Source organism: Barbus barbus (genome assembly GCF_936440315.1).
Source record: "Barbus barbus genome assembly, chromosome: 6".
Classification (NCBI taxonomy): domain Eukaryota; kingdom Metazoa; phylum Chordata; class Actinopteri; order Cypriniformes; family Cyprinidae; genus Barbus; species Barbus barbus.
This window is the reverse complement of record NC_136734.1, coordinates 24,522,664-24,543,826: the sequence shown is the minus strand read 5'-3', so window position 1 is coordinate 24,543,826 and position 21,163 is coordinate 24,522,664. Positions and strand designations below refer to the sequence as shown.

The following is a 21,163-nucleotide window of genomic DNA, read 5'->3' as shown; positions in this document are numbered from 1 at the left end:
TGTGGCATTCGCTATACAGGGAATAGTAAATGAGTCAACGATAATGGGCACATTAAATGTTCCCCCAACTCTCACACCCATAATTTTATACAGAAATTATACTTTGGTTAAGTTTGTTTCCTTTCACTTTATTGCAATTTTATCGCCTCATTCAGAGATGCAGCATGTTGGAGCTAAAGCAGTGAGCATTTTTGCACCAAAACACCTGTACACAAGAATCCCAGGAAGAACACAAGCAATACCCCCACTTCATATAAAATGTTCTTAATACCAACTTCTAACTAGTGTCATAAATCAATATGTCATGTAATAATGTCACATTTTTAATAGAGGACTGATCTCTGTTAGGACTGCATATCCATCCATAAAATCGTTGAGCTTTATTCAACAATTCAAGCACTTTCATAGTGACATCTAGTGGTAGACATACAGCAAACACATCACATATTTGCCAACTTATATCCACGTTTTTGAAAATGGATATAATGTAGTTTGGAATACTAATTATATGTGCAGTATATATTGTGCTCTGTTTAATATATTCATCTGTATGATAATATTTTAATGTAGAATTATAATATTGGATAATTATGCAACATATAGTTTTGATAAAGTGTCATTTTTAATAGTAAAACTCAAAGTAAAAGCAAGCAGATTTCAGAAAAAGAAGGCATTATAGCTAGACAGATTTAGCGGCAGATTAAAAATGACTCAGCCGAGCTCTCCAGACAAAATATGTCTTATTCACGTCACTGCTAAAATGGTGCGCTGAGTCTGTGGCTTCAGTCAATGAGAGTGTTCTGAATCCCAGTTCTTTTGATGGCTCCCATAGGTATTACACATTCAGACTGGATAAACAAAATCGATATAAAGATAACAACAGCTAAAAGATCCATTCAGAGAACTGCAGCAAAGTACGTCCCTGTAATTATCTAATGGCCAAAGTACAACGACAGCCCTGGTAGACCTAGTGCACTCCCAGATAAATATCAGGCTCCCTATTTTCTGAGATGCAATATGCTGAGAGTGTCTTTTATTCTGCGGTGCTGGGTGCAGTTCTCCCATGGGATTGATACTGTATGCTTACTGAATCACAAAATTGCTTCAAAATGCACCATTAAAACTCAGATAATTATGTTTATGTTCTATCCTTTTGCACTCCAAAGTCAAGTTGTCTCTCCTAAAGTTTTAAACTGTATTGAGAGTTTTCATATTTATATTTCTTTTTTTTCCCCCTGAGGAACTGTATTAATTTTTCCGTGATTCCCGAAACAGACCAGTATTTGTTTTGGGTTTTGCTAATCTAATCGATGAGTTTATGACTTGTGCTCTCTTAAATGTATTAAAGTGCTCACATAATTGAAGCCATCTGTCAGTGAGAGTAAGAGGGCTGTGTTCTGCATTAATCCTGATTATGCTAGATTAATGTCTCCAGCTCGTGGCCGGCAAAGTCATGGTTTCCAATAGTCAAGAGATGTCATGCATGAAGTACCACCTCATCCCTTGGTTTCTAGAGGTAACTGTAACCTCCGAGTGGATGGGTTGCTGTTTACTCACACTTACTTGTAATTTGTTGATGTTTTAAAGGCAAGGCAAATTGCATTTGCGTCATTAATTTGAAGTAGTGTAATAATGTTTGCCATCTTATTTCCTACAAGCCAACTTTTTGAATGTTGAAAGACTTCAACTGCAGTCTCATATTAGACTCAAAGAATAATTGATGCATTATTAAAAAGTGTTCCATTTATTTAATGTGTAAAATCAGACACTATACGAAAGGTTCATTGCTCTGTCATTAAATTAATTCAATATAAACATCATTTATTTGTACTCTGACCATTTGCCTGAACAAACACTGAAGAAAGGAGTCATAACTACAAATTCATAACCAGAGTGAGAACAGTCCAGAAGTGTCCAGGTTTATCTTTTGTAATACAGTAACAAAGCAGAATTTTTTTTATGTAAATTTGTAGTATGTAAGGGACTTTCCATGCCTTTCTAATCAATTCTTAAGCAACAGTTTTTAATATAATCGTCAGGTACCTGCTGAACTACAGTTGTCTTTTTGGAGACACCTACTGGCTGTTTCACTCAGAGCCATCTAAGAAAACAGAGATACTTCACAGATTGTTTACAGTAGTAAACAGAAAAAAAGGGATTAATTAATCATTAATTTAACATTTCCATTTAAGCAGGAGCGGTTTTCAGATTATTCCGTGACAATAGTTCACCCAAAAATGAAAATTCAGTCATCATTTACTCACCCTCCTCAAGTAGTTCCAAACCTGTATGCATTTCTTTGCTCTGCCGAACACAAAGGAAGATATTTTGAAGAAAGTTTGTAACCAGGCTGTTTTGGGGCATCATTGACTTCCAAAGTAGGGAAAAAAAATATTATGGAAGTCAATGGTGCCCCAGAACTGCTCTGTTTCCTACATTCTTCAGAATATCTTCTTTTGTGTTCAGCGGAGCAAAGATATTCATACAGGTTTAGAACTACTTGAGGGTGAGTAAATGATAGATTTTTCACTTTTGGGTGAACTATCCCTTTAATAGTGTCAAACAGATTAGAATCAATACATTTTACTGAAATGTAATTGTCTTTACACCCCACACACCCATTTGAACTCGAATTTGAAGATTTTTTGTTTCCTGAAGGTTGACATGTTGAGATCAGTCAAGTCATGTCTGCTTTATTGTCAATTCTTCCACAGTCTCACATTATCTTCCAAATTCTTCTTCAGTCTCACATTATCCCCCTGTTAGTGGAAACCTTTTCTTGTGGAAATTATGTATCACGGTTGACTCTCAGTATAAGTCATAAAATGAGTGATCAGTGATTTTAGGCCTTGGAGATTTTCCCTCAGTGTTCTTTACAACAATGTGTGTGACCAAGGTATTTCCCAGATTAATCCTCAAACTGAATTAGCTCTGGAAACTCTTCTTCACTCTTTCAATCTCAGACTGAACTTTCAGTTTTGCACTAAGCACAACTGAACAGAACCGGTTCTGAACTGAATACATTTATTTGGCCTACACAAGAGACATTGGCAAACATGTACCGTACACGCTTGCACCCTATAGACCTGTAGTTTAATTTTTAATATTTAATTTATTTTAATATAGCCTTAGTTGCATTTCCCAACATACCGGTGCAATAATGGTCTCCTCTCAAAGCATCACCTCCCTGTGTTAACACTGATAAATACTTAGAGAATGGTTTTAAATAAGATGCTACAGCAGTCATGAGGGGGAGAATAATTAGCCAAAATACAGTCAGATAGAGAGCAGGAGATGTAATTACAGTAGCTAGCCTTCCTTTTAACCCACAGACTTTTCAACACAATGACATCAATACTGTCTAATTACAAGTGTGTTCCAGACATTTGTAGACCTAACCTTATACACACACACACACCAATGCATTACAGTAGGTACGTATGATAGTTGTGTTGTGAAGTTTGAAGTTTTCATGGATCAATAATCCTGATCAGTATTGATTTAATCATCTGCTGTTCTGTTTTCAACTGTTAACTTAAATATGCAGGTCTTGGTCAACATATTGGCTCGTTCTCCTATTTATGTCAGTCACATGTATTCTGGTGATCTGTAAAAACTATTTTCTCAGAGATTCACAAAATTCACATAAAAGCCAGTCTTTCCTTTTTATGGTGGTTTAATGCAAATAGTCTGTCTTTGTATCAGCTCCACTGGGTTGCTAAAGGTATGCTCAGGCACTATTGCATGTTATCTATAACATACGACAATCATTTATATCTATAACATTAACATTTACAATAATTTAAACATTATTTAAATTTCTGTAAAATCTGTTGGAACCCACTTTGTTCTCAGGAGACTAAAAAAGGACTTCACAATCTTTCATCATTTGAATAAACTATGTTACGCATTGCATTCAGTACATAGTATTAACATGAAAAATGCTTGGTGGTGTACCAGCCATATTTATTTTTCATATACTTGGCAGCTTTTTCCAGCTGCAGAAATAGTTTTTCATATAAGTGGAAATATCTCTTGAAAGAACTTTTAAGGACATTGCAAAGTTTCAAAATGTGTAAAACCAAACATTAACTGTTGAGATAGAGTTCATGTTTCTAAATCATCTCTCAATGTTTTCTGTAACCTCACTGCTGAACATTGCTTGTTTCCCCCTGCCCTCTACTCATGTCCTGTCCCACTCTCTCCAATGCATGGAACATTTCTATATTTGTTCTCTGTTTCTTTGGTTCTTTGCACTAATTTGATCATTATTCTTTTTAAAAGAGAAAAAAAGACATTCTCTGGAAATGCACTTATAATAAATTTGATTTTAACAAATTATATTATTAATAAAACCATACCAAGGTCAGGTAGGGTAGAATTGTTGGTTCAGATAAAAATGTGACAAATTTCTGAAAGTATAATACAGTTTTTGACCAAATATCCCCTGAAAACCATTACCGATGTATTGTGCCTGTGGCATATTCATGGCTTAAATTATGAACGTAGATATGATTTTGATGTTATGGGTATTGTAACATAAGTGAGTCAGACACAATGATGTCATTGGTGGTGATTGGCTGTTTTTCTTTCAATCACACCATTGTGCTTTATTAGGTCTATTAAGCCACCCGTATTAGTGTTATTCAGTTTACTCAGCTGCCATCTGATGCCAAGCCCAAATGCTTTTATGCTTTCATTAGCTAAGTGTTTCTGAAAATGTGAGTGCTATGAAAAATAATGACAGATTTTCAGAAAGTTATTGCTGAATCATTTTTATTTTATAGCGTAATTTTATAACTGAAACTGGATCATTAACCAAGTTGTGATAAAGAATATGTATTAGGATTAGTAATGTTAAGAATATATTTAACCTCTTTTAAAAATTCTGCATTCATTTCTTACTAAAATATAAGAAACACATGGAGATTTTACTAAAGGCTTTAAATTATTGTATAGTTTGGATGTATTTACCAATGATGAACAAGAGGTGGCGGTGTTTAACAACACATTACTTACACCATTTCTGCTCATTTTGTATATTTTAACCCACTGAGATGTTTGTTACCTCAAATTTTTGGAAGAGAGCCTTTGTTTACATAACCTTGGCAATCTGATAAACAAGTTATTATTTTATTCTTTTAATCATAACACATATCTTAGTTATAACTAAAAAGTCTCACTGTAGTTCAAAGATATGCAGACATTATAGCTAATTTAATTATTGTGTAAAGCCTGTGCATTCAAACCTACCATCAAGAAATTCCTCAGAGCACAATTCACTGTGTAAAACATATTACATTTACATATTTAGTCATTTAACAGATGCTTTTATCCAAAGCGATTTACAAATGAGGAAAATAGAAACATAATTCAAGACCTTAGCCTTGCATTAACTTGAAAGGGTTGTAACTGTGGAATGATTATCAATTTTGCTCAATGGTTCGAGGGCATAAAGCAACACAGGATTCTTGCAGGAGTTATTGGGGTCAAAAGATAATAGGTTATTTCATCATAATCAGAGAGCAAGGGGTCATGGGAGAAATTACCTGCTGTCCAGTGTTATCTGGGCTAATTCAGACATCAAATTACTATCTATCTATCTATCTATCTATCTATCTATCTATCTATCTATCTATCTATCTATCTATCTATCTATCTATCTATCTATCTATCTATCTATCTATCTATCAGTCTTGATTCTGAGGATGCTTCATTATCACAAAATAGTCTAAAACCCTAAGAACTGTGGTAATGACTAATATACATTTCTGAAATTATATGGAATTCAATCATAAGTATGTTTATCGTTTCATATAATTACAAATCTTGGATAATTGCATGGTGAATGGCAATTATATGTTCTGCAGTCAGAAGGGTGTATTTACAGAAGAGCAACAATCATAGTGATCGTTATCTGTACTATTTAAGCCCGTCTACATGCTGGTGTATGGGTTGACTTATATTCTGTATGAGTTATGAGTAAACATGGGCTGCATTTTATACATTTAATCTAAAAAAATTAATAATAATAATTTAAAAAGTCATTTAAATTCAGTAGGCTACCAAAATTGCACATCTGTAGAATCAAATGATGTAATAGCTATATGTAAAATATATTTGAGTGTATGTAGCCTGTCATATGAAGAAATGTTTTCAACAAACGTAAAACCTTTGACCCATTTCCAACTCTTTCGCTACTCTTGTTCAGAAACACATAAACAGTGGGTATAAATGTATGCGTACATTTGTTTTGAGGAACAACTCGTGAGTAAGATTAGGCTATAATTACTAGCCTGCTTTATCATTTGCGTTTAACGCACGCAAAGCTAAAACCCCTCTTAAACAGTTGAACAGCTCTTTCTACATTCTCTATACCTTGAACTCTTAAAGGCGGAGCATTCCGTTTAAGTTAAAATGTATAGAATGTTCAAGCGTTCGATTAGTTTCAAGTGTTGCATTTGAAGAGAAGCGCGCGCAGGAAGCTGCTCAGCTGGATTTCTGTTGGCTGAGTGCAGACCCTGCCCTGATTGCCTTATCCATGTGTATTGACGTGTTGAGAGTAGATGGAGGCAGAGGGACTGATCTGATCTCTAGTCCTCAGTCAGAGGTCATTCTCGCTACAGTTACAGCCACTTGTTGCCAAATCGCTGAGAGACCGCGAGAGCGTCGCGAGCCGTTTGCATAAAGAGCTTTTTCTTTGCTTTCACGACACACATCTAGATGTTAAGACGGGAATACAACTACTTCTGACTTTGTTTGGGGAAAAAGGTCACTTTTGAGCTAATTCTTCGCATTTGACGGGAGAAGCATGGTTGACAACACAAGCATAGCAAGTAAATCTGCACTGGTAAGCACGCGCTTTTGCTCCTCGGGTAGAAGAGCGATATCTTTATGCTTAGCTTGTCACTTTATTTTATATACTTTAGTTCAATATTTAGTGCACTAGGCAGATGTTTATAGACTAGCGCATGTTGTGTTGCGCTACAACCCATTGCTAGCAACACAGCATATAAATATACATTGTCATGTTTCTGTCACTGAATAATTCTAATTCGAGGTCGTTGTTTTGTAACATCATATCAGAAATGTGACATTGCGTGCTTTTACAACTTTATTGATGCTGACCGTCAGATAGCCTTGTTGATCCTGTTAGTTCATTTTCATAGGAAACCACGATAAGTTACTTGCCTAAGGTCTTTTATTCTATGAACTGAGCTGCACTGATTTGATCGTAATACCATTTGGACATTTTAATATAAGAAAAAATAAACTTTAAAACTTAAATTGTGTCATTAAACTACTACTTTAATTAGCTTACTGATAATACAAAATGTAGTAAAAATAACAAATTAGCTTTGTCAAGTTCAGTGGATGTAAACGAAGTTATGACAATGATAAGATTTTTTGCAGTGTAGGCTATAGCCTATCAGTTATACGTTTTGCCAAGTTTACCCATCTTTAGTCATGTAACGTCCTAGATAGCCTACTAATTATTCTCAACCAGTTGCCTGTGGGAATTATACGCTTAAGTTTCGACATATAGGCCTACTTTTTAAGGAATTTTGGCATAGAGCCTACTTTCGATCTGTCTATTCTGCTAAACTATAAAATGTAATTTTAGTGAGCGATCTTGTGGGGCACGAATTGTAATTTGACGCCACTATTTTATCATTAGCCAAACATCAGTTATGTAAAACAAAAGTAAGTCTTAATTAAGGGGGTCTGAGTCGACAAAGTCCCCTGCAATTCTGCTTCCAGCGAAAACTTGTAGTGATATTTGCATTATGTTGCCCACAGCAAGCCGCTTTCTCGTCGGCGAGCACTCTTCCTCTGCTGGTCAGCTCCTCCGGAGCTCACAGTCACTCGAGCGGCGGCAGTGGGATGAAGCTGGAGGCGGTCATGGAGAACCTGCAGCGACAGCAGGCGGCTCGACTCGCCCTGGAGGAGAAACTCCGCCAAGCCGAGAAGGAAAAAGACATCAGGTCTATGGTGGAGTCGCAAATTCATCAGCAAGCTATCGCTTTCCGCCACTATCAAGCAGCGGTGAGGGGAGCGTTCGCTTCGGGAGCCCCGAACTTGAGCTCCGGCCACCCACACGAGCGCACAGCCGACTCCGACATCGACGATGAGGATGACGACCCAGACCTGGACCGCGGCATGGATGATGAAGACCGCGACTTGGAGGAAGATGACAGTATGAACGAGGCTGGAGGGGATGAAGATTTGGAAGGACCCCTAGCTCATTACCCACCGCGCCTTGCTGTTTATCCCAGTGCCGGGCAGTCTCCAAAAAGTACCCCTATGCATCTGTCCAGAGTCCAGCCAACCTATCCAGCTCCAAGTCAGGCTGAATCACCGAGTGGTTTGGCACCACAAGCACAATCGCAACACCACGAATGGACTTATGAGGAGCAGTTCAAACAGGTATGTTTATGAGTGAGATCTGTAGATAGATTGTAGTAAATGCACTCTCTTAACCGTTGAATGTGCACTCTGGTGAACTCTATGGTGATTACTAATGTGTAAAGTTTGAAAGCATGAAGTGAGACTGCATTCAATCCTGTGTGAAACTACTTAGTTCTCATCATAATCATAAAACTGAATTATTCAATGGAAACAGCAGGCTTTTAGACAGTTCTAAAACTTTAATGCTTAATCTTAATGTAAACTATACTGTCCAGACACCTGCATCATGCATTTGACATTATATATTAAGTTAGAATATATCAGGTTTAATCGCTGCTTCAGAGTCTTGTTTCATCATTAGCACAGAGACATACAGTCTGCACTAAAAAAATCCCATAAGGTTAAGTTCAGTTGTTGCTGTACATTTTATTTAAAATCAAATCTGCAAACTGCAGTAATCACACTTTTTCAGCTACTTTGATGCAAAAAAATCGATTAATTGCTTAAATAATTGCTTAAAGTATTTAAATTGTCACCATTTCATAATTTAGGTCTAAGATAATGCTTTTGCATAGTGCATAAAGAACAAATGTTTTTATTGAAGTCTTTGCTGTTGATGTGCACAAGTGCAAAATATTAGTCTGGTTAATTTATTTTGACTGTTCTATTTAAAATTATTTTGGTATGGGTACGTTTTATTTGTTCAAGGTGACTTGTACACCTGTACACTTGAAATTCAGGTTTATGTGTAAGAATGTTTCATGGTTATGCTGCAGCAGTTTTGCTCCGCTGTATTCTCAGGGGATAATTTAGAGTAATACACTGAGAGTGAGGCTCTTAAGCAAACACAGATCTATACAGAATGAGCCTGGATGGACTTGTCATTCTTTATTTATGATAGATCATTCAGAGACCTGGCCAAATGAGACATGCACATTAGCGGCTGCATTAGTGTAAGCACTGGGTTAACGCAAGGGGTACAATGCAGTTTGAATAAGGACAGCTGTTTTGATTTAATGTTATAAAATAGAGAAATGATCCTCAAAATGATCTTATTTTACTAGTGTGATGTATATGTTAACATAAAATATATATGTAATTTCCTTTTCATTTTCAGAAGTTGTGTGTTATTCTTAGATTTATAAACTTTTGACAAGAAATACAAATTAGTATGTACTGTAGGCTACTTTTTGATCATATAAGAATACCACCAACCACAACGTTTGCTTAAAAAAATACTGAGGACAGTGTTACACAACACAATTAATGTTGTTTTGCAGAAGTCAAGGACATGCATTTTGTAATCGCTGTTGAACTATTTGGACAAATCAAGTGAAATGCAGAAACAATGAAAGGATGCCGATGGCATTTGGCAGACTGACTGGAGCCACTGTACTGCCTGTTTTCAACACTTTAAAAAACTGTCTAAATGCTATAAATGCCTTCTTAAAATAAGAAAGGCTTTTTAGAGGAATGTAAAAATAGACTCGCATTAAACTTATTTGTGACCAAATTCCTGGTGTCTGTATTTGCAAAAGTAATTAAAACACCAAATACAGACTCCTGTTTACATGGAAAGAACCTTATAAGTCAGCTCAAAGTGTTTTCATTATCTTTCATTTATATTTCTGTACAATATTGCTTAATTAAAACTAAACCCAAAAACCTAAATTATGAAAACCAAATTAAAGATCATAATATTGTAAATTAATTTCTCATTTAGTCAAGCCTAAGCTGGATGTGTTTAAAATGTCTATTTGCAGTGATATTAAAAATGAGTCATTCATCAAAGGAAAAGAGAATTGATAGGAGAGAGCCAGACAGGGCTGGATCGGAAGAGACGAAGTTAAACCGGTTGCCACATGGCCGTTTATTGTCAAAGAAACAGTGAGGGGAGAGGAAAAAAAAGCAAGTAGTTGCGTAGAGTTTTGGCAGGAATGCAGGAAACTAGACCTGGTAGCATTCCAACCTGGCTCCCTCCCAATAACGCTGGGATATCCCTCTCAGGCTGCGTATGGGTCGGCTTAAAGCCAAGCCATTTACGAAATAGGAACAAACTGCATACTTCTCTACAGTCTAGCCAGACAAACATATTTGTGTGTGCGTGTCTGCAAAGAGAATCACATTCTGGACCAATATTGTTGTACACGTAAATATTTACTGGTGCTTTCGCTTTTGTTTATTTAGTGTTTGTTCGATGTGTATTGGAGTACATTTCATTGCATTTCACCAATGTTTTTATTACTTTCTGTAGCAAAATTATTAAATCAGTATAATTAAGTTATGTCTAATAACTTAAGTAATATATTTGTCTTAATTGAGGTTTGAGGTTAATAAGATTTTAAAAATGATTTGGGTCTCTCGTGCTCACCAAGGTTGCATTTATATGATAAAAAATGCAGTAAAAACAGTAACATTGTGAAATACAGTAGTAACAATAATATTAGAATTTAAAATAACAGTTTTCTATTTTAATGTATTTTGAAAATATTTATTGCTGTGATGGAAAAGCTGAATTTTCATTACCCCAGTTGACATTATTCCAGTTTTCAGTGTCACATGATCCTTCAGAAATCATTTTAATATGCTGATTTGGTTCTGAAGAAACATTTCTTATTTTAATCAATATTGAAAACAGATGTGTTGGTTAATATTTTTGTGAGAAAAGTGGTACATTTTGTTCAGGTTTCTTTTGATTTTATATATATTTTTTTTTTTACAAAAGTCTCTCCTGTCACTTTTGATCAGTTTAAAGGATTAGTTCACTTTTAAAAAAACTTTTGCTGATAATTTACTCACCCCCATGTCATCCAAGATGTCCATGTCTTTCTTTCTTCAGTCGAAAAGAAATTTTGAGAAATGTTTTCATCAAAAACCTTAATTTCTTTTCGACTGAAGAAAGAAAGACATGGACATCTTGGATGACATGGGGGTGAGTAAATTATCATCAAAAGTTTTTTTAAAAGTGAACTAATCCTTTAATGCATTCTTGATTAATAAAAGCATTAATTAAAAAATTTTACTAACCCCAAACTTTTGAATAATAGTTTATGTAATATCAAACAGACTTCAGTTTAATTAGTTAATATGCTGGATCAGCAAGCTCCGTATCTCAAACTATTTAAAGAGTATCTCAAATGTTCACAAAAGTACAGAGTGTACTTTCTCCCCTCTGCAAATATCATCTTTAGATTGCTCAGTCTGACCTCCACTTTGGTTTCGGGGCATATGTTTGATCCCCCCACTCTGCCATGTTTAGCAAACATAAAAAAACTCACAGAATGGCTTTTTCCCATAACAAGGCTTTTACAGGGCTATAGAGGGGGCTGGGCAGGGCTGAACAGGGTGGAGGAAACCCGGCAGTGGTGTTTGGTTTCACTACATAAGCTTGTGGAAAAGGACGTTTGTCTTTGCTTCTCCAGTCCACTTTAGTAAAATTAGTCTACTGTCTTTTGGCTCAGAGGCTATTAGCACTCTCTAAACTTTGAATTCTGTTTGTTTTAAGCTCAGAAGAGACAGTTTGGGTGTTTAATCCTTTAGAAATAACGGTTAGAAACCTGTGTAAATTTATAATGAGCTTTTCTGGATTTTTAAAATGCAGTTCTAAGGAGATTAATGAGCATCAAGGCAGCAAGTGATGACCTAATTCACTTAAAAACACTCACAATTGAGCAAAACATCTCTTGGAGAAAATAGGATATGAGGCAATTGTGAAATCACTGAAAGGAAGACAAAGTTCCCCCCCCCCAGACAGGAAGGCAAAATAGTCTTTGTGGTTAAACAAACATTGTCTCTGGTCAGGGCTTTAAAGATATGCACCTCTTTGTTTTGCTGGACACTTTTGTGAAAAGGGGGGGAAAAAAACTTGGTGGAAGTGAGAGACAGAGGCTATATGCAGCCAAAACAGCCCTAACCCATGAGCCTCTGCGGTTAGTCTGTTGATATATTGAAATAGCCGGTCCTAAAGTCTTCTCAAGTAACACACTTCAATTCAAGCCCATTAATACCTTCATAAAAATGCTTGGAGCCCCTTCTTTGAAATCAACACACACATACACACAGTAACTCCAGTGTCAACATGACATTCCTTGACTTTACAGGCCTGCTCCACCCCTACGGTATCGCCTTCTGTTTGATTGCACTGCTTTGCTCATATGTTGTGGGGTCCTGAGAGCCATTAAGTTCCCCTGCATGCAGTCTCAAGCTAAAACACATGCATGAAGCCAATTCTCCATATGGCTAAGAGGTTGTGATTTTTTTTATTTTTTTATTTTTACCCAGCAGCACTGGGGAAACTTAATTTCTAGTGATTATCGTCAATTTGATTTCACAGAGACTATTTAAACTAAACTGAGCTAGACAATAACATCTCTGAATTCAATAATGAAATGCCTTAACGGAAAATTGAGTGTTTAATCTTATTTTTATACATTACTGACACTCTATCCTCCAATTTGATATTGTTAAGAGCTTTGACACAATCTGTATTGTTAAAAGCGCTATATAAATAAAGGTGACTTGACACTATCGTTAGCTTTCTGTGGTAGCTGTGGCAGGTTCATTTTGGACGTGTGCTGTCAGTGGAAATATTTAATAGAATTCCATTCGTCTCAGTTTTAGATCGCCTTATAAATGAGAGCCTGCTTTAGCCGTGTCCAATTGGCGGCCTGTTATAAATCCATGCTGAACATTCAGAACTGGTAACAGACCCACACCTCGAGCTACGTCAAATGTCTTACTCACTGACTATAATAACAAAAACAGTTAAACACCTCGCTCATCACACAAACTCTAACTTTTTTCTATAGTTTTAACAAGAGGCTGAAAAATTATAAAAAAAAAAGTTTTACATTTTTAATAGGTTACACTTGTATTGGTATATAATTGTAACTCCAACTTAATTATATAGTATTGTTATAACTACAACCTGTCTGTTGTAGCTTGCAAAAGTCAAAGGGTAATGAAGTAAATTGAAGCAAAGCTATTAATGGACATAAAGAGCTGTTACATTTTGTTCAAGAGTAATGGTCAGTAAAGGAATGCCTAATCATTTACAGTGTGTTTAGGCAAAGCTGAAACTAAAATGCTTTTGATCATATTGCGTCGTCTTTGCATTTTGGTTTTTGCTGCTACTTAAAGCGTTTTAATTTCTCCTTCTGTCGTTATCAGTAAGACACATATGCAGTGAGTGTTACATGGCAGCAGGCAGCAGCTGAGTTCTCATGTCATCAGTCTTGGCACATATGGCCTCACATGTCAGCGTTCATTAAGGTGAAGAGTTGCAATGAAAGATAGGGAGGAATCAAGCATGGAGTGTCTTAGGCTTAAGGTCAGAATCAGATACTCTCTTTACAGGATTAACTTGTGCTACACATCCCCCTTTCTTATAGATCTCCTACACAACACACACACACACACACACACACACTCTTTGTGTTTCTATGAGTTTATTACTGCTTGTTTGGTTTGGTCAAGTACTTAGACATGTCCATTCAGCACACAATCGTATAACACTGTGTTCTAACTAGGTGTGATGAACAAGTTTCTAGTGACAAGCAATTTGTCTGACTACACTGAGCACAAAACAGCTGTGTGATGTAATACAATCACATTCAGAAGATGCGTTTTAAATTTAGGGATGTGCAAAACCCACTAGTTTGTGGTTTGCTTAAAAAACTAGTTGACTAACCTCTCTTAAGGAAACGTTGTATAATTTGTCCATCTTCACATTCTTGTAATGAAAAGCAGTTAAAAATTGGCTGCTGTCCACAAAAGAAAAGGGGTTTATTTTGCATTTTTCTGCCAGAATAAAAAATGTATGGTTTAGAGTTTGAAAATGAAGAAATCAAGACCAATATTGAACAAATTTACTGTAATATTTATGTAAGAATTAAGACTACATGAGTGACATCTATTTATTAGGGCTGGGCGATAAATTGATTTTATCGATTAACTCGAATGTGTAGTTTACGTCGACTTGTTTGAAAGAAAATCGGTTTTCTCTTTAACGTCCACCGACGGTCCCCTCTAGTTCCGAATGGGCTCAGCCCTCCCCCCATAGATAGATGATTAGATGATGCCATCGTCCATAATAGACATCATGATGTTGAGCCGGCATCATTCTTGATTCCTCCCCCACGCCATACACCCCGCATCCCAATACCGTGTACATAAAAAAAAAATGACGTATTTTTTGAGAGTGCTTAAACTCACGCTAGACTTAAGTCAGTCATAATGTTCTTTGACAATGTAAGTTCTTTTGCTCACATTTTCTGTATTCGCTGATTAAAATAACTGTGGAAGGTACAGATAATAAAAAATTAATCCATTACCTCATTCGTGAACATCCTCCTTCATAGCGTCATATCAAGCTTCGCCTTTGTTATTGTTATGAAAATGTGACCTCTAGTGGCGAAAACTTACATATTGTACCTTTAAAATTATGGAACGGCAGTACAACACATTTTACAAGATTAGATGAATGTCAGTGGTGCTCAAGATCTGCATATCATTCGTTATCGTCCTGCCAAAAAACAACCTACAGTCACTGATATTTAATTCTGTTGAATGTTTTGTTTGCACTTTATCAGAACTACCTCCTATCTACAGAATAGCAAGATGTTAAACTTGTGTTTAAAGGAAACGAATCAAGGGTCACATAATATATTGTTGTGTTACATTTTATGTTATGATACATTTTCACTGTTTACAATGGCAGGGCCTGCCATCTTGTCTTTTTGGCTTATTTCTGATTGCACTTTCACCCCAAGGGGGAAATCCAGATCAAATCCCAGAAGGGAAAATCAAAACAAAATAAAGTTAAAACTTGTTTTTGAACTATTTCTTTGTCATTTGCAGATTGATTTGAAGTAGGGAGAAAAAAAACCATTTAAATCGTAAATCTGATTTTTTTTTGTGAAAAAATCGAGGATTTTTTTCTTAGACCTGGAGGGTTATCTCAGCCTGACCCATTCAGTCTGATTCAGAGACACACACGGGGATAAAGATCACATGTAACATTAGTAAATTAGCTTGTTGCTTAATCCCACAGGAGATGTTTGGATAATGGAGCCCAGAGGGGCAGGACTTTTGGGTTGAAAAAATGGATGCATGAAGTGAATAGAAATGGAGAAGAATGTAAAAGCAAAATGGGCGTGGAAAGAAAAAAGAAAGGCCTGTTGTCTGTGAATGCAAATATAAAATGTTTATGTATAATCCAACTCACTTGCGTCTGCTACTAAAGCAACTAACACCAGAATGTTTTGTGTAGGGACCTTCGTTTTGTTTAAAACAAATGCCGTCTTTCTTTGCTGGCTTCATTAGCATGAGTCAAATGTAGCTCTTTGTACCTATCACCCTGTGATTTCAGTTGTGCCCTTGACATGTGTTCAGTCAGGCCAAGGCGGCGGGCCAGGGAGAAAGCTGAAAGATTCGAGTGTTGCTTTTGGTGGCGGTGGCTCTTCGTCTCTGATTCAGGAGGTCAGTAATCACCCCCACCCCCTATTCCTCATTTCTGCTTCGTTCAAATTGCACTCACACCCCCTTTTACTGGCCCCAGGCCTCCCTGTAACAACCCCTTCACCCAAACAGTAGTGACAGTCTGGAGAACGTACGCCTGTCTTGATGATAGCGTTGTAGACAAAGACTGTTTTTCTGCCAGATGAAGCGATAATGTGCAATCTTTGTCCAAACTCTCGTGAGTCATTTAAAGGGGCAGTTCACTCAAATAAAAAAGTGTTTGTTTGTTCGTTTCCATACAGTGAAAGTCAGTGGTGTGCTGTTTGGTTCTGAACCATTCTGGCTTTCATTGTGCAGACAAACTAAACACATTTTTCAAGATATCTTAAGAAATGAAGATGATGACGATTTGGGTGAACTATCCCTTTAAATTTCTTAAATCAGCTAAACTGCTTACTAGTGTAGCACTGGATGAAATGACAAAATGTAAAACAATATTCACTAGTCAATGTTTTGTTTAGTCCATGGGTTAGTTTAGAGGTAGATTTAAAACGCGTGCATGAGCGCAAACATTTTCTTTAAACTATGTGAAAACATTTAATGTAACCTGATTCATTTATTTGAGTGAAGAAGTAATTCAGCTGCTAAACATCAACAAGCCACTTGTGAGACAAAGTAATGTCTGTCCTAACTATCAGTGTCCAATTTAATCCAGTGCTGAATTCATGAATAAGTGCTGCTCAACTGACCGGCCAGTGCCCTACATAGTTCACAACCCACATGCAGCATAGAAGGCCTGCTTTGTTTTTAATGGCCAGCAATGAATTCAAGGGTCAATTAGAGCCTGAATTCCACAGGCATGTGATACAACATTCCCCACCTTCATGAAAGAAACCTCAATTACAGCGGACACTTTAATGCAGAAGACAGCTCTGTTTTAAAGCCGTTGATCATTTCACTCATTTAAGAAGAGCAATTTCAGCACTATTGCCATGGATGTCATTGACTTCCAACTGACTTCCACACCTCCATGCTAAAAGATTTGCAGGTCAGAGTTTCTCTCTGCTATGGCAGTAGAGAAACAGGGAACAGTTAATAGTTGAAACTATTAATTGGCAGACGACTTGAACGACTTTTATTGTCGTTTTGAAAGATCACCCCACACCCGCCCTGAACACCTCTCCACACAACCATTCACATCTCCAGCAACCCCTCTCTCCCCCACACCTACGATTCAAATCAGCGAAGAAGATGTGTGCCAGGTCTTCCGGAAGAACAAAAGAAGGAAAGCACCAGACCCAGACGGTGTGTCACCAGCTTGCCTAAAAACCTGTGCTGCTCAGCTGGCCCCCATCTTCACACAGATCTTCAACAGATCACTGGAGCTGTGCGAAGTCCCCTCATGCTTAAAACGCTCCACCATCATCCCCGTCCCAAAGAAACCCAAAATTACTGGACTTAATGCCTATAGACCTGTGGCCCTAACGTCTGTAGCCATGAAATCATTTGAAAAACTGGTTTTGGCTTATCTGAAGGACATCACTGGACCCTTACTGGACCCCCTGCAGTTTGCCTACAGATCAGTGTCTCTACAGGTCTGTGGATGATGCAGTCAACATAGGACTGCACTTCATCCTTCAGGAGAACCCCCCCCCCCCCCCCTCCCCCCCACACTCACCATCATGAACAGCACCGTGACTGCAGTGGAGTCATTCCTGGGCATCACCATCTCCCAGGACCTGAAGTGGGATATTCACATAGACTCCATTGTCAGGAAGGCCCAGCAGAGGTTGTACTTTCTTCACCAGCTGAGGAAGTTCAACCTGCCACAAGATCTGCTGAAACAATTTTACTCTGCCATCATCTGCACTTCTATAACTGTCTGGTTCAGCTCAGCTACCAAATCTGACCTCAGAAGACTACGGAGGGTAGTCCGGACTGTTGAGCGAATCATTGGTACAACCCTCCCCACTCTCCAAGAACTGTACTTATCCAGAGTGAGCAAAAGGGCTGTTAAAATCACTTTGGACCCCTCACACCCAGCACGCTCTCTCTTTGAACTGTTACCGTCTGTTCGATGCTACAGAGCTCTGTGCACCAGAACGACCAGACACAGGAACAGTTTCTTCCCTCAGGCAATCCATCTCATGAACACTCAACAATAAACGTGGACTATAATACACTATCCTTTCACCACACTCACTAATTTTATCTTTGTTTTCTCATTTCTAATTTGCACATACTTGACCTGTACATACATAGTTGTCTATAATATATATTGTGTTTCTGCTGCTTTGTACATTGCCTTTTGGTTAATTGTTGTTATTCTTTTATTATCTTGTGTCCTGTCCTGTTGCTGTCTTTCTGTTGCACTGTGGAGCTTCTGTCACTACAACAAATTCCTTGTATGTGTAAACATACTTGGCCAATAAAGCTCATTCTGATTCTGATTCTGATTCTGAAACAGCATCAGACACCTCTGGATCCCAGGGATTGTTGATTTTACAGATTTTGCCCTGCACCCAATTCTTTCCTGCTGCTGTAAATATGATTTATCAGGTCTGAAGGGAACTATGAAATATTTGAAATGAAAACAAGCTTGTGTTGCGTTTTGCTCTGAGGGTTGTGTTTTTTCCGTCTGGTTCAGTTGTTAAAGAAGGCCGTAACCTAAAATATTTACACTCAAAATTTAAAGCAACAGCGAACACTCAGAGAGGAAAAAAAACTGTGAAATGTGGTTTGTGAAGGGGGGGTATTTTTAAATTCATCTTAAATGTCTGTAGTTGTGATGTTTTTACTTTATTCCTCCAGCACATATCCTCAGAAGCAGGAAGGTTTGATTTCCTCCTGTTTGCCGGTCATAGTGAATGCATTGTTTCAGATGCTGTTTAAAAAAGAAAAACATTTGTAAGGTCATTTATTAAGTTTTCATATTTCACATTTTAGTGTAATCTATTTTTAAAGAACAGATCCTTATCACTGAATGCAGGTTCTCAGTGATTTATTCAATAAGATTTAAAAAATATTTATTTATAAACCGTGAGATGCATTTATCACCCTATAAATATCATCATAGAAAACATGTCTGTATTTAATAAATGTCGATATTTTCTGCTGTATAGCAACAAAGAAGTTACTCTAGCAGGAAATCAAGGAACAGCGATGGATTCTAAGGAAATAATGATTTTTGCTGCATTTTATGTGAATTACGGTAACAATAGACCGTGCTGAACCAATCAAATGCCAACTGTCAGCAGAGCAAAAAGAAAATGGACTCTGACCTTCAGTGCACAATAAAGTAAAGAGCAGAGGCTGCTTTTTGTCCACACCATTTGTGGAAGATTTCAATATTGTGTAAGAGTCTTAAGTAAGAGTACCAGGATTCTCTGATAGCGTCTATTGAATGTTTGTACACCTGTGTTTGCCAGTCACACTTCTTTTTGTATTTCGCTCCGAACTCAGTTCCATTCATTAGTGGTAAATAACAGCACTTCCACAGAGGAAGGGACAGCTTGAGATGGAGTTATTCTGTAGATATGGATTTGATATTTTTCTGTGTGAACAAAAACAAAATTTTTGCATAAAAAGTGTGCATGTAGAATTAATAATAAAACGATATTAGGGCTGTATTATTATTATTATTATTATTTCCGATTTTAGTTCACTCAAATTTCTTTTCTTTAGCGCTTGTTAGCTTACACTTTTTGTCTTTATATTCCTCTATCTGTTTCACAGGTGAGAATTATTTTCTTAAATTAGCTAGGCACTCCAGCTAGTGTCTGGTTTATATATAGGTGAACACGATTGGATTAATAGACCTAAAAGTCATATCCGTGTAATACTCTAGATCCCTTCTTGTCCCTTCCTCCCTCAAAGGGGTACAGGGAAGCAATCAGTAAATTCTGATTGAAGTCCTCACTAAATCAATACAAACCCGATATATCCCGTAATGCCATAGATCCACAGCTGACCTAGAGCATTGTACATTTTCACTCCAGTTCGCCCTGCCTATCTTTAACCAAATAGCACATTAAATTGGGTGACAGAGCAAGAACTGATCACTTAAAATAGTATATGTCAACAGTCTGTTTATCCAATGAACTAAAAGCAGTAAAAGATCATGTAAGATGATTTTTCCGTATACAAATAAAAGTGCAGTCATGCATTATTTTTGTGTATTGATGAAGTTGTCGGGGTCGAAATATGTCCAATCATGATTGACCGCACTGTTAAAAAGCAGCCAATGTTATCAACAGAGGACATTATCCACTTCTCCTAGGATGAGGCCTAATGAAGTTAAATAGAATTTTGACAAGATAATGGATTTGTTTTCCTTCCTTGATTCCATTCTCTCCCCCTCAGCGCTCATGATAAACTGTGTAGAAAAGAACTGAGAGGGAAACGGATTATTCAAGGCTGCTCGTAAGGGGATGAAAAATCAATAACGAACCTTTTTGAGAAAAAAGAGAAACATCCAGAGAAGGCCTCTACAATTTGGGTTCGAGTTAGTGCTTGGGTGCAGGAACTAAATTCTTAGCATCAGAGAAACCGTAAGGCTTGGCACTGGATCTGGCCTCTCCTCAGGGGGTGATCACTGACCAATAAAAATTTACAGCACATAGCTGAGAGGAAGTAGCTTGTACAGTGACTGAGCTACACAATTACGTGGTGAGGTACGCTACCATTCAGTTCGGGATTGGTAGAAATTTTTAAAGCTTTTGGCGAAAAAATTCTCTTATGCTCTCCAAGGATGATCAAATATACAGTAAAATCGATAATATTGTGTAATATGACTACAAATTAAATAATACTAATAAACTTTAAATGCAATTTATGAGTTGAATTTTCAACAGCATTACTCTAGTCTTCAGTGTCACATGATCCTTCAGAAATCATAATATGCTGATTTGTTATCAATTTTGAAAACTGCTTCATATTTTTGTGGAGACAGTAACAAGTTTTTCTAGGATTCTTTGGTGATTTAGAAAGTTCAAAAGAACAACATTTTTTTGAAATAGAGGTCTTTTACAAGTCACTGTCATTTATCAATTTAATGCAGTTTAATGTCTTTCAAAAAAAAGGACAGCAATGTGTATTTTGTCACACTTTTATTATCAGTAAACTATATTGTTGTACCATGCTTCATTATTAATGTTAGGTCCGAACAGTAACACTCCCAATTCAAGAAAATAATGTTACTGTCACTTTAAGATGGCTCCCAGTGAAACATGATCCTCTCTAATCAGCATTTGCCTCTGAAAAATCTAACATGGGCTTGCTGACTCTTCGTTTTTGT

General features: G+C 37.0%; 1 protein-coding gene across 1 annotated transcript in view; it reads left to right on the top strand.

Annotated features, from left to right (window-relative positions):
• Window positions 1-6,537: 6,537 nt before the first annotated feature.
• The window catches only part of LOC306871824 (AT-rich interactive domain-containing protein 3A-like), an 87,248-nt gene continuing 72,622 nt past the window's right edge, over window positions 6,538-21,163 (top strand). Inside the window, exons 1-2 of the mRNA XM_079419997.1 lie at window positions 6,538-6,850; window positions 7,801-8,427. Of these exons, the coding sequence (XP_079276123.1) occupies window positions 6,812-6,850; window positions 7,801-8,427 (666 nt within the window). The 5' untranslated portion in view covers window positions 6,538-6,811. The remainder of the gene's footprint in view (window positions 6,851-7,800; window positions 8,428-21,163) is intronic.